Consider the following 12563-nt stretch of genomic DNA (forward strand, 5'->3'; position numbering starts at 1 on the left):
GCTGTATCAGAGATGTCGCCTCAGTGCAAACATCCAGTCAGCACGTGGACAATGAGTCTGGACTGGAGAGAAGAGTAGCAGTTCTCAGCATGTAAACACAGCCCTGACAGCCCCGATCCCCGCCCCCCCCAAGCTCCACAGGTGACTGAGAGCAGGGGCAGAGGGAGAAGTGGCCCAAGCACCCGGCCCTGGGGCCCTGGGACACTCACAAGGGGGCAGAGGGGGAGCCGGCAGTGGAGAGGGGGGAGGGGCAGGAGGGACCCCGAGAGGGGAGGGTGGCCTCCTGGCACAGGAATGAGCACCCCTCTCCCGCTTCCACGCCCCACCCCCCAGAGAGGAGATGGTCAGGAAGCCGGGGGCATAGGGTTGCGCTGGGGGACCACTGATGGTCAAGAGACAGGAGGCCCTGAGAAAGTTTGCTGGGTCCGGCAACGGGGTTCCAGAGACCCACACAGGAGGCCCGGGGTGCTGGGTGCATGCAAAAGCTTGACCGGAGTGGGATTAAGAAAGGCGGTGTAGAAGCAACCCAAGTGTCCATTGATAGAGGAAATGGATGAATAAAATGTGCCTATCCACGTAGTAGAATATTATTCAACCTTAAAAAAGGAAAGAAACGGGGCAGGGCACCTGCCTGGCCCAGTGGGAAGAGCGGGAGTCTTGATCTCGGTCGCGAGTTTGAGCCCCACATTGTGGGTAGAGATTCCTTAAGTACCTAAAAGCTTTAAGGAAAAGGAAACCCTGACATGTACTATGATGTGAAAGAACCTCAAAAACATGCTGAGAAAAGCAGCCAGACACAGACACTGTAGCAGTCTGCGTCCACGAGGTACACAAGAGTGGTCACACCCACAGAGAAAGTACGATGGTACGTCAAGGTTTCGGGGCCTGGTGCGCACTCTAGACGCCAGCCTGGGAAGGGAGTGGTGGCCCTCAGAGGGACTGGCTTGCTGCCCCTGCAGTTCCTCCCTGGCCAGTCCCTGCTCTCCAGCAAGGCATGGCCCCCCCCTACTGAGGAGGAGCTTTAGCCCTCAACTATACAGCCAAGGGTGGGCCATGTCTGAGGGTCACCAATAACCAGGGGACAGGTCCCCACAGAGCTCAGAAAGGAACACTGGCTGAGCAGGCCCGACTCAACTCAAGCCGGGCCTGTGCTGGCATGTGGAGGCGCCTCCCCAGCGGGCCATGCGAGCAATGTCCCGGGCCCCTCACATGTGCCTCGCCCTGTCGACTCCTCCAGCAACAGCCCCTGCCTCGTCGCCCCCAGAACAGAGCCTGCAGCCCAGGGTCATCCTCAGGCCCGCTCTGCTCCCCACCCTGGGCTCACACCAACTCCTTACCATCCCCACTCCCCCAACTACAGCTGTACCTTTGGCTCTTGCCAAATGGCCTATGAGCCACCTGCCACAATGCCACCAGACTCCAAAAACATCAACATCATAAAAAGGGAAGTCGACAGAGGTTGGACTGCTTGGCTGGGGCCCTGAAAGCAACGGTAATCACCATTTACTCTGGAACCTGCCCCTGTGGTAGGGGCTTCAAATGTGGGGTCTGGCCATCTAGTGGGAGACAGGTAAGGAAAGCAGTGAGTCCTTGGGGCACGTGGGTGGCTCAGTGGGTTAAGCATCTGCCTCGGGCTGGGGTCACGATCCCAACATCCTGGGATCAAGCCCCACATCGGGCTCCCTGCTAGGTGGGAAGTCTGCTTCTCCCTCTGCTGCTCTTCTCCCTTTCTTGCTCTCTCAAACAAAAAAATTCTTAAAATGTTTAAAAAAAACAGTCAGCCCAGGATTTGGTACGTACTGGGCTACCACAGCCAGGGGTGGGGCACCGGGAGACGGGGTGCCGCAGGCCCACTCAAGAGCAGGAGGCTGCTAAAAACGGTGCTTAGAACAACCTACGGGCCAGTTTCTGTGGGTGGTCCTCCAGTTGGGGCTGTTACCCCCATCCTCATCTCATCCCCCCACCCCTGGCGGGGTATGCCAAAAGCAGCATGGTGCAACATTCTCTTTGCTTGGCCCAGGGCCTGACACCATGGGGGTTCAGGGGCCACCCGAAGCTGGCCAGGGAAGAACCCACAGTTTGGACTCTGACCCCTAGAAATTCACAGAACGGTGAGCTCAGGGGGAGGGCAAGGTAGTCAGGGAACACTTCCTGGAAAAGTGGGACTATCCCTCAGCCTTAGCATAGCAACCACACAGCCTCACCCACAGTCCCCCACCCCTACCACCCATCAGACACCACCTTGCTGCTCATGAAAGCACAGGGAGGGGACACAGGAGAAGGCAGCCACTGGCCCAAGGCCTGGCCAGGAGGAGTAGGAGTACAAGCTAGCCACTAACACGAACATCTCCAGGGGCTCCCCAATTCCAAAGAAAATACCTCCAACCTGTTCTTTTTGCCTAGTCCTCAGGGCCAGCAGAGGATGAGCACTGCATCGAAGACAGGGGCTACAGCAGCCCCAGCCACCCAGGCCCTCAGGCTGGTCTTGAAGGCCACCTCCTGAAGCTGGCCGGCGGGAGGGGGCAGGGAGGGAGACTGCCAAGGGGGGAGACCACAGCAGAAGCAGGCTCTCCAAGCAGGTACGCACGTCCAACATGTTCCCAAGGTTGCAGGCAGCAGAGGGGGCACCCTCCCCACCACCTAGCTCTATCCTGGGCCAGTCATAGGTCACTGTCAAGGGCAAGTCTCCTGTCTTAGTAGGCGTGAGTCAGAGGTCATCCTGCAAACCTTCAGGAGGAAGTGGGGCAGGGAGTGACTGGTGGCACTCTGCCATGTTCTATCTGTCCTAAAATGTGATGAACAGGACTCAGAGAAGGCAGGCAAGTCTGCCACCCGGAAGCCCCAGCAGTTTACTGAGTCTCCCAAGATTCCCTGGACCCAGTGGCCAACACAACAGGTCAGACACACCCCAAGTGGTCATAAAATAGGGCCTGCCTGGGGAGCAGAAGGCAAAGGGACAGGGAGAGCAAGTATGAGCCTGGGCCCAACCTAGGATGAGGGGGTCTTTAGAGATTAGTAAACTGAAAGAAAATAACCTGAAGGCCTCTAGGACCCAACATTGGGGGTCTCTATCAGAACTCCCCGCCACTCCCTTCCTGGTCCCTCCAGTGATGGGAGAAAGACGCGGCTTCCTGGTGGCCTCAGTTACACGCACGAATCATAGTCACATAACAACGAACTTTATTGCCCCAGGAAAACTCTACTCTGCCTGCACCGTCTACCCTCCTGCAGGACCAGAGACAAGGGGCCCTGGAACCCCAAACAACACGCAACACAAAAGAGGCACAACCCAGTGGGAAGCAATGCCTGCCTCATGCCTGGCCGGCTGGGATGGCAGCAAATTCATCCTGCGCAGGCAGAAACTGGGTCCCCTGGGGTATGCCGGGAGAGCGTGGAACTGCAAGCTGTGCAAGGGGACAGGAAGCAGAGGGGGCGAACTGAGGTACCGGGGAGGCCGGGCTGCAGGCAGCAGCGGGCACAGCCCAGGTGGCAGGTGGGGAGGAGCAGCCTCACTCCTCCTTCTTGTCCGTGGGGCCATCCACCGCTGCCTGGAAGGGACAGAAACCACAAGGCAACGGGTCGACAGGGTGCACCCCTCCCCTTCACCCCCTAGCCCCTTCACCCCAAAGGCCCAGCTTGCTGGCTTCTCCCCAGGTAACAGGTACCAGGTGAGCAAGGGACCCCACCTGCAGCAACACCTAAAGGCCTGCCCAGGTGATTGTGGACCCTCTCTAGCAAAGGCTGGGACCCTAATGCCAACCAGAGGGGTGTAGCTGGGCGCCTCTGCTGTCACGCTTCTCTTCAAGCCACAGGACCCCACACCAACCGCCGTCTTGGGCCGGTGGCAGACCTGGCATTCAAGTCCCTCCCAAGTCCCAGCTCAGGCCCTGCACAATTCTGCACATCTTTTATGGGTCCTGCTGGTGATCCCACCCTACACTGAGGCCAAGCAGTCCTCCTCTGGGGCCTGGGCCCTATCTCTTCAGCCACTGTGGTGGCCAAATTAAGGCCAAGTGACAAGGCAAATTGTTAGAACTTAGGGGCATTTACATGACCCTCAGGCCCAATTCCCAGGCCACCTGAGCTTCCAGATTCAGCCAATCTGAAGACTCTTGACAGGTCCTAGGAGCAGGGTGGGGCAGGTAGGCCACCCCAGCCCTGCATCACCCCCACAGCCCACATGCAGAAGAGGCAAGCTGCCAGTCGCAGAGTGTCCCTGCAATGGACCTGGACCAGTCAGGAGCGCCACACCACAGACCAGGTACACGTGTGGGGGAAGGTGCTCTTCTCAGAGACACTGACGCCAGGCATGAGGGCCCACCGCACTACCAAGGCCACTTTAGCAAGTGGCTGCCATCTGCCAAGCCACACCCCTCCTGCTAGAGAAAGAGTTCCAGCTGCTGAGCCCAAACTGGCACTGCTTGGCAGGCTCTTCTCTAGACCCAGAGTCAGCAGCAATGGAGGAAGAAAGGGGGAACGGGGGAAAGAAGAAAGCAGCCAGCCCCACCACCAGGGCCTCTTGAAGGCTCTGTCGAGGGAGGCCAGGCTGGGGATGAGCCCGCTCGGTGCTGCTCAGGGTGCGGGGGGCAGATCCGACCCGGCAGAGCAGAGCACACATGCCACTGACCTGTAACTTTGCGTGCTCCTCCAACAGACGGTCGTACTCCTTGGTAAGGCCCTCAGACTGCTTCCGCATGGCCACGGCCTCGCGTTCAGCTTTCTCTAGTTCTGGAGATGATGCAGATAAGGAGAAAAAGAAAACACAAAGATAGGGATTAGTTAGGAGGAAAAAATCCAGCTGCTGGAGACACCAGAGACAGGTCTGAATGTGTCCCCACTGAGGCTGTCTAGGAGGGTGCTCCTCTCCAGAAAAGTTCCCCTGCCAGCTGTAGGGCGAGCCCCTGAAGCAGGGGAGGGCTGGCTAGCACAGATGGGGGAAGCGGGAAAACACCAAGGACCCCCTGGCCCATTTGATGGAGGGACTCCAAGTGGCCCTAGGCATGGGTGACTTCGGGGAGGCTGTGGGCCTGGAACCAACAGTCTGAGAACATTGAGGTGACAGCAGGAGGTAGGGAGCAGAATGCTGAGAGCAAAAAGCGTGTTGGGAGGGGCTTTCAGGAAGGGAACAGATGAACTCTTCAGTAACACTGCCACATGCGGAGAGCAATATTCCCTGGGCCTATTGCTGGCCAACATGCTCCAGAACTAGTCTCAGAGCACCTGGGACTCCCCGGGCCTCCAGACAGAGACTGCACCACTGAGCCCCAGCAGCTAGATAAGCAGGGGGCCATTTGTACGTTCTCACTCAGCTCCTGAGCCCAAGTGCACATCTGTTATTAATACTTTGGCACAAGAGGGGCAGCCAGCACTGGTGGAGCTTCCAGACTTTCAGGGGCTGGGGGACACCTGAGGACAATGCTCACTTTGCTTGTTGATGTCTAGCTCGTCCTTCAGCTTCTTCAGATCAGCCTTCAGGCTCCTGTTCTCCTCTTCTACCTTCTCCTCGGCATCCTTACCATCCAACTTGACCCCGCCAGCAGCAGCTTCCTAGGAAGAACGCCAAGGGCACGGGTTACTTGGGAGGGAAGGAGGGAGGGAGGGAGGGAGGGAGGGAGGGAGGGAGACAGGCGATCCTGCTCCGTCTCCCCCACTGAGTGTGATTCCTCAAGCTGCACTGGGCACTTGCCCCTTCAGAAATGTCAGCACTGAACTGGGCCACTGCTTGTTCCCAGCTACCAGGCAAGGGGAAGGGCCAGCAGGGCCACCTGCCACACTTCACAGGCCACACACCCTACCTCTCTTCCTTAGCAGCACTGGGAGTTCACCAGTCCGCCCAATGACTCCATCTGCTGCTACCTTCTGGAGACTTTTGCCAGTCACCCCTAACTGACCAATGACCTCTGTTCCTCTCCCCAGGCTCCAGAGCTCACTCTGGACAGAAGCAGCAAACTCATCCCTGCCCATGCAACTCTATCCCTCCTGTGGATGAATCCAACCCCATCTACCCATCTTCCCAGCTTAGCTCACACCTCACCTCCTCGGATAAGCCTTCTGAGACTGGCCACTTCCCATCCCTGTCTTGTCCTGAGCTGATACAATCCTCAGGAAACCACAGGCCTTATCTTGCATTCTTCTATGCTAACCTGCCCATGGTTCTTCATAGCACAGGGCTCAGCTCACCAGAGTCAGTTTTATCAGGAAAGAGTCTGACCTGGATGTAGCACATAGAGACAAGGGAGCAACGAGGGTGCCCCTTTCCCTGTCAAGTCCCACAACCTCTCCCTACATACCCCCACTGAGAACCACCCCTGTCCCTTCTACCCAACACCTCAGCTTTGCCAACAGCTGCAGTGTCACACATTTCCCAGCGGTGACACTGCGGCCCGGAGGGAATGTCACGTGGCAGAGTCCAGCAGGTAGAACTCACCTTCTTCAGCTGGTCATTCTCTTCCATGTACTTCTTGGCCGCCTCACTGGCACTCTCTGCCTGCTTTTTAAAGGCTTCATTGGACGCCAGCAGCGTGGCCTGCTGGGAGATGAGAGTCACCAGGCGTCTAAGCAGGCTGCAAATGAAAAGGAAGGGAGAAGTGAACAGAAGCAGCAAGGGAAATGGCTGGCATGAACTTCTCTTGGTTGCTCCTGCCCCAAGCCTGCCTCCAGCCTAGACCTGTCCTCTTGGATTGCCAGAGCAGCCAAGCAAGACGCCGCCAGCCTGGGTCTGGCAACAAAAGGGAAAAGGTGGAGCCTAAGAACCATCTTCTGCCACCAGAATGATTAATACTGCCCCAAAACAGCTGCTCGAAGCTGAGGCTGTCCTTCAGTCCCAAAGGCACAGGAAGCAGCAGATTGACAGAATACCCCAGGCCAGGCCTGGCTACAGCTGGAGGACCCTGAACCTAGCCCTTTCCAGCTCAGGGCCTGGATGTTCCAGAGAAGCCACAGCACCATCTTTCTAGCTGTGAAGTCAGGCTTGCCCTGGTAAACGAGAGCAGCCAGCGTCCAGAGGCACTTCCAGCTTCTGGGCCAAATCCTCAACACCCACCTCATAGGGGAGGCACAATCACTGCCCCATTTCAGAGGGGAAACTGGCTAAGGCAACTGGTAGAGGTCAAGAGCCAAACATGGACACGGCAAAGCCCCCATTGTAGGCTGTCTGACCCCAAGATCCAAGCTTGGAACTATCACCCATTCTCAATTTAGAGGGAACCACTCCCAAGCCAAGTAAGAGGAGGACAAAAATGACTCTTCTCTCTACACATGGTCTACAGGCAGCTGTTAGAGAACATTGCTACAACAAGGTCTTCTGGGGCTGGAGGAACAGAAAAGGAAGAAGCAGGACCCAAGCATACATCTCAGGTCCAGACCAGCCACGAAGGGCAAACAGGTGGCAGCTGGGGGCACCTGCGACTCCATTTCCCTGATAGCCAGCCCTGTCCTCGAGATGTTACCTGACAAGAGAAGAGAGGAACAGAGAAAGGCACAGCTCAAACAGTAAAAAAAAAATAAAAAAGAAAAAAATGGGGTGGGGAGGAGGGAGGGCACATTCCCCACACACCTGAGACAAGAGGCCCTGGCTGGTCATAGCTATGAGGAAGGCACCCACAAGCACCCCTGGGGAACAGGGAAAGACTGCTTTGTACAGTGTTTCCACAACAAAGGGCTTGCTCAGAGGAGACAAAGCAGCCTTGGATGTCTGCTCCTGGGCCAGCCTTCACAGGGTTCTCGTGGACACCTGTAGTTTAGACGGCCCGAGGGCATGGGGCAAGAAACCAGGTGCACTCCCCTGCTGGCATGGGCCGTGGCACAGTCCCCGTCAGGAATAAGTACTGGGCAGGGGCAAGAGAGGTAGGCACACAGGGGCCCTCAGAAGCCCATCATGCTTCCTGGTTTGCGGAAAGGCTCCAGGGGCCCCTGGCAGCATGGGGAAAGCCAGGCTGCTGGTTCCTGGCAGGATGGGAGAGTTTCCAATGACATGTGCTCTCTAAAATTAGCAGCTGGACCTCGTGGCCCAGGGCTCAGGTTTCCCTGTCTCAGCCCCTGACTATACACCAGCCTGCCCCCCACTGGGCTGGAGCCCTGGAAGAGGAAGGAGCTACCAAGCACCCCAGAAGCCAGAGAGAAACAACACATTTGACTTATGTCAGCAGGGCAGAAGTCACCGGAGGGACCCAGAAAGAAAGGCAAGTCTGACTAAGCCCCAACCTCCCTATTCTGAGCACTCCGGCAGCTCTCAGCAGATCCTGGTGATGTTGAAGAGGCCCCTCCTCCCAGATGGCGACAAGCTGGGGGGAGGGCACGTGTGCCACCTGGTGGACCCAGCAGGCAAAGATAGGGCAAATAAGCCCAAGAGTGACACACCTCCTGTCACAACAAGGCCAGGCAGGTGGCCGACAAGAACAGGACTCCAGCAGCGTCGTAAGTGACCATGGCTGTCCCCCAGGTTATCCAAGGAGGCCGGGCCCAGGATGGTGGTGCCAACAGTAGCAATGCAGCAGGGGTCCGGTTTTCCTCAGTGCCCTCCAAGCCCGTCCCCAGCTATGGAGAGCCAGGGCTACCACCATGAGCCCAGGCAAACACAAAGACCCTAGCACAAGAACTGATCAAAGAGCCTCCTGAAACCGCAGCCTGCTCCAGCTCACAGCCCTTCCTCAGGATCTCTCCCTCGGTGCAGGACAGGAGCCACCAGAGCAGGCGCCCTCCAGCACCTGCCAACCCCAGACCCTGAGTCCACGTCCTCCGGCTTCCTGTTAGACCTGTTCTTCCAACCCTGCCCTGGACAACTCTGCTATGCTAATTCTTCCCTCCAGGAACCTTGTTCTCAAGGAGCTCTCCCTCCTGCTGGCCCAAGCCACTCTTCTCTTCTCTTCCTTCCCTCTCCCTCCCTCCCTCCATTTGGCAACCTACACCAACCTAGGACTTGCCCTGCTCAAGTCACTACCAGGACCACCGCTGGCCTAACCACCTGCTCCAAGGAGTGCCCTGAAACCCCTGGAGCGCTCGCTCGGCAGCACTTGGTGCAGCTGATAGGTGGCCCTCCTTGCAGGATTCTCCCCCGCCCCTGACTCAAGCAACCCTCACTGCCCACCCATCTCATCACTGACAGGGTTCATTTCAGGCCAGGCCCTCACACCCAACTGTCTCCTAAAGGCTGGCCCCTGGGGGTCCTTGAGCCAAGCCCAGTCGGTCTGTGGGCAGACCATCCCTGTACCCCCCTGTACTGAAGGGTGTAGCCGGTCTACCCACAGTCTGCATGTGCCCCATTGCGCCCTTCTCCCCCCAGCCCCAGCCCAGTCCTGTCCACATCACCTCCACACAGACCACCTCCAGGTCATCCCCACTGCCAACGGGGATGGCCTCAGTGTTCGTGTCCTGGGTGATGAACAGCTCCCAGTAGCCTCCTTCCTATCCATGACCATATGGCTTTGCAATCCACACTCCAAAGGCAACCAGAGTGATCTTTCTCCGAGGCAACCTGATCACGTCACCCCTCTGCTTAAACCCTCCGATGCCAGTTTGGGCCTTCTCCCCCTGCCAGCCATGGAGGGCCCTGCTCTGCTCCAGGAACACCAACGGCTAACCGTTCTTGAACACACCGGGTTCTCGCTCGCCTGGTCTCCATGCCACAGCACTGGTCTGTGATAGCCTCCCCTCTTCTGGTGACTCAGACCAACTCAATCACCACCTTCCCCCAAAACCCTTTCCTACTCCTCCTGGGCCCCCATCTCGGCTCTCCCACAGCATCTCCGCACACCCCCACGTGGCTGGCCACACTGCTCTTACTCTGTGCTCCCCCTTACCACCTCTCCAAGTCATCCTCTGTTCCCCAAAGCCACAGCTCTCCCCGGCTCTGCTTTCCCTCTGCCCAGCCACAGCAACAGGACACAGGCAACAACAGGGTGACAGGGACCAGCAGTGGAGAAGTACAGTGGAAAACCGTGCTGATGAGCAAGCCAGGCTTGGGACTGCAGTGGTAGCTAAGAGGCAGGTGGAAAAACACTCAGCACCAAGGCCGGGGGGCCCAGGGCCAAGCCAAGAGCAGCAAGCCCAGGGGCTGGCCTCCTGGAACTGCCCTTCATATACGGGGCCCAAGTCTTTGCACCTGCCCCCAAGACATCATCCTGGAGGAAAGGCTGATGTACTGGTTTTCTGCTGTCTCCTGCCCCTTAACCTCCAACACTCTCTGCTCTACTGCCCGAGTACTATCACGCACAAAACTGTTCTGAGCCATCCATTTCTGGACAGCACATGAGAACCCACAAGTCAAAGGGATTTGCCGAAGTACAAGGCTGACAGAGGGACCCAGGGACCAGGTTAAATGCACCCAGTGATGGATGGGAAAGCCATCACACAAACCTTAAGAACACCTAGATGTGTCCTTGGCAGACCAAGGTCATCCCCAAATACCTGAATTCAACTCAGCTTTCTTCTAAGATGTTCTTGGACTCTGAGTGGAGCTCTCATGCTTTTATAAAAGGTTGAATAAACAACAGAAAGAGAGAGAAACAGACTCTCTATGTGGACACTAAAGAAACAGTGCCAACCATATCAAGTAGGGAAGACGAGGTTCATATGTGCTTTGCACCAATCCCATCTCCCTCCTGTGGGCAAATAGAGGAGGCAAACATTGACTTCATAGGGTGTGAGGCACAAGCAAGGGGAGCATTCTCCAAAGTGCCAACTAAAATTTTCTATGGTTGTGGTAACACCCTCACCTCGACCCTGTTGCTAATACTGCCCGCTTAGCATTTACCAGGCATCTCCTGGGTGCCATGCCCACAGGTGAGTTGAGTCACTGAGTCATTGGGACCCCAACACAGGGACAAGCAGGCAAGCAACTCCCCTTCAGCCCACTGCCCACTGGGCACAAGCTAGTGTCACAGTGCCACCTGTTGACTCTCCAGGCTGATTGCAACCCTGTGCCAGATGAAGCTTGGCAGGGCTGCTGGTGGGTTCTGGGTGAACCCAGCCCACCTGTCCAGGAAAAAACATGGAGAAGGAAGGAAAGGCCACCCTGACAAGGAACCAAAAGCCAGGTGATGTCCCAAGAAAGGCTTTGGGCAAAGTCGAATGGTAATAATGACAGAAACGATCCCAGGAAACACACAACCTTAAACAGTTTAGAATCATAAGAAGAAGGCAGGAGAACAGCAGAAATAGTTTAAGATGCAGGGAAAGTCACCTCAAATGGCCTCTTAGCTCTCATGTACAGAGGTTGTAGAAATGGGGAGGGGGACTAGGATGAGGATAAATACCGATGCTCACCTCAACTCCAGCTCATGGCCAGGGAGTACTCACCCACCCTAAGGCCAGTGAAGCCAGTTAGAAGGGACAGGAGCAGAAGCACGTGGCCATCCACCCCCTAGAGCTAAAGAGAACCAGTGGACAGGAGCAAACTATTTCTTGAGCTTTCTCATGTTGCTTTCTTGAAACCTGTTAGGAGAGCTGTGTAACCCAGGGGACAGACAGCAACTGAATGAGGGCAGACAAGGAGGGTTCAAATATGCGGGTATCCTACCTGGTGACTGGAGAAATTGAGGGAGTGGGAGAAAGGGAGCCATCAGCCCTGGGTGTGCCCAGCACAGTAGTAACTTGAGTCGAAAGGAAACAAGGCAGTGCCTCCAGCAGGCAACATGCCATGCTCAGAGCCTGGGAAACCTGCCTGGACCAGGGCATCTGCGTAAAGGACTGAGAGGTGGCTTCAGCTATACTGATGATGTGGAGGCCACCTGCCACATGTGTCCTTTTCAGTTTAAATGAATTAAAATGACTAAGTGGCAAGCCCAATTCATCAGTGATACCAGCATGCTCCTTCACAGCCTGAGCACCTTAAGCCTACACACTAGAAACCTGCTCCCCACTCCCCTACCCTTTGCCTCAAAAAGGGGCCCTCCTGGAACGTCAGGCTTTTTCAGTGACCTTGGAATCAGAAAGAAGGAATCTCTGTTTGCTTGGCATCCTGCCCCAAAAAGGAGGAGCTCATTCACCATCTGCTTTTAGAGCATGAGGAAGAGAATTCTTCAGTCCCAAAGAACTGAACGATCTGTATTTTAAAAGTTGACGCTTGTTCCAATGCACGTCAGATGGTCTTTCCTGGACAACATGTAGAGAACTCCCCCCCACCTGCTTTACTGCTGTCCTGTCATGAGAGTCCCTTCTGGCCCAGCACCCACAGGACACTGCATGCTATAACTGGGATGAGTGGGCCTTGGGCAGCTGCAGGGAAGACTTCTGTAAAAGACTTACCCAGTGCCTAGGTCTGCAGCACTTTTCTATTCTAGTCATAGTCTTAGAAAAATGACAACAGCCAATATAGCAGCAGATGGAGTGACAGACCAATAGAACTGAAGGCCAAACCCAAACCTGATGTTCTGTGATGGGGCCTCCACCCAAATCACTCGATCTTCCAGCAGGCCTGAGCATCAGGATTTTAAAAATCCCCTAGTTACCTTATTCTAGACAACAATTTAAAGAGACAAACTATAAAAACCTAAACCCCAAACCTGCGTGGCAATCAGGGAAACGTGAGTAGACACTACCAAGTTTACATTATGAACTTGTTACTA

The 12563-nt window shown here is 56.0% G+C and overlaps 1 protein-coding gene across 2 annotated transcripts in view; it reads right to left on the minus strand.

The window, feature by feature from the left end:
- Nucleotides 1-3157: 3157 nt before the first annotated feature.
- The window catches only part of BCAP31 (B cell receptor associated protein 31), a 29491-nt gene continuing 20085 nt past the window's right edge, over nt 3158-12563 (minus strand). For both annotated transcript variants that reach the window (XM_041741086.1, XM_041741087.1), the window contains exons 5-8: nt 6428-6563; nt 5424-5547; nt 4628-4728; nt 3158-3548 (exon numbers count right to left, since the gene is read on the minus strand). In XM_041741086.1, the coding sequence (XP_041597020.1) occupies nt 3510-3548; nt 4628-4728; nt 5424-5547; nt 6428-6563 (400 nt within the window). In that variant the 3' untranslated portion in view covers nt 3158-3509. The remainder of the gene's footprint in view (nt 3549-4627; nt 4729-5423; nt 5548-6427; nt 6564-12563) is intronic.

This window comes from Vulpes lagopus, chromosome X, assembly GCF_018345385.1.
Source record: "Vulpes lagopus strain Blue_001 chromosome X, ASM1834538v1, whole genome shotgun sequence".
Classification (NCBI taxonomy): Eukaryota; Metazoa; Chordata; class Mammalia; order Carnivora; family Canidae; genus Vulpes; species Vulpes lagopus.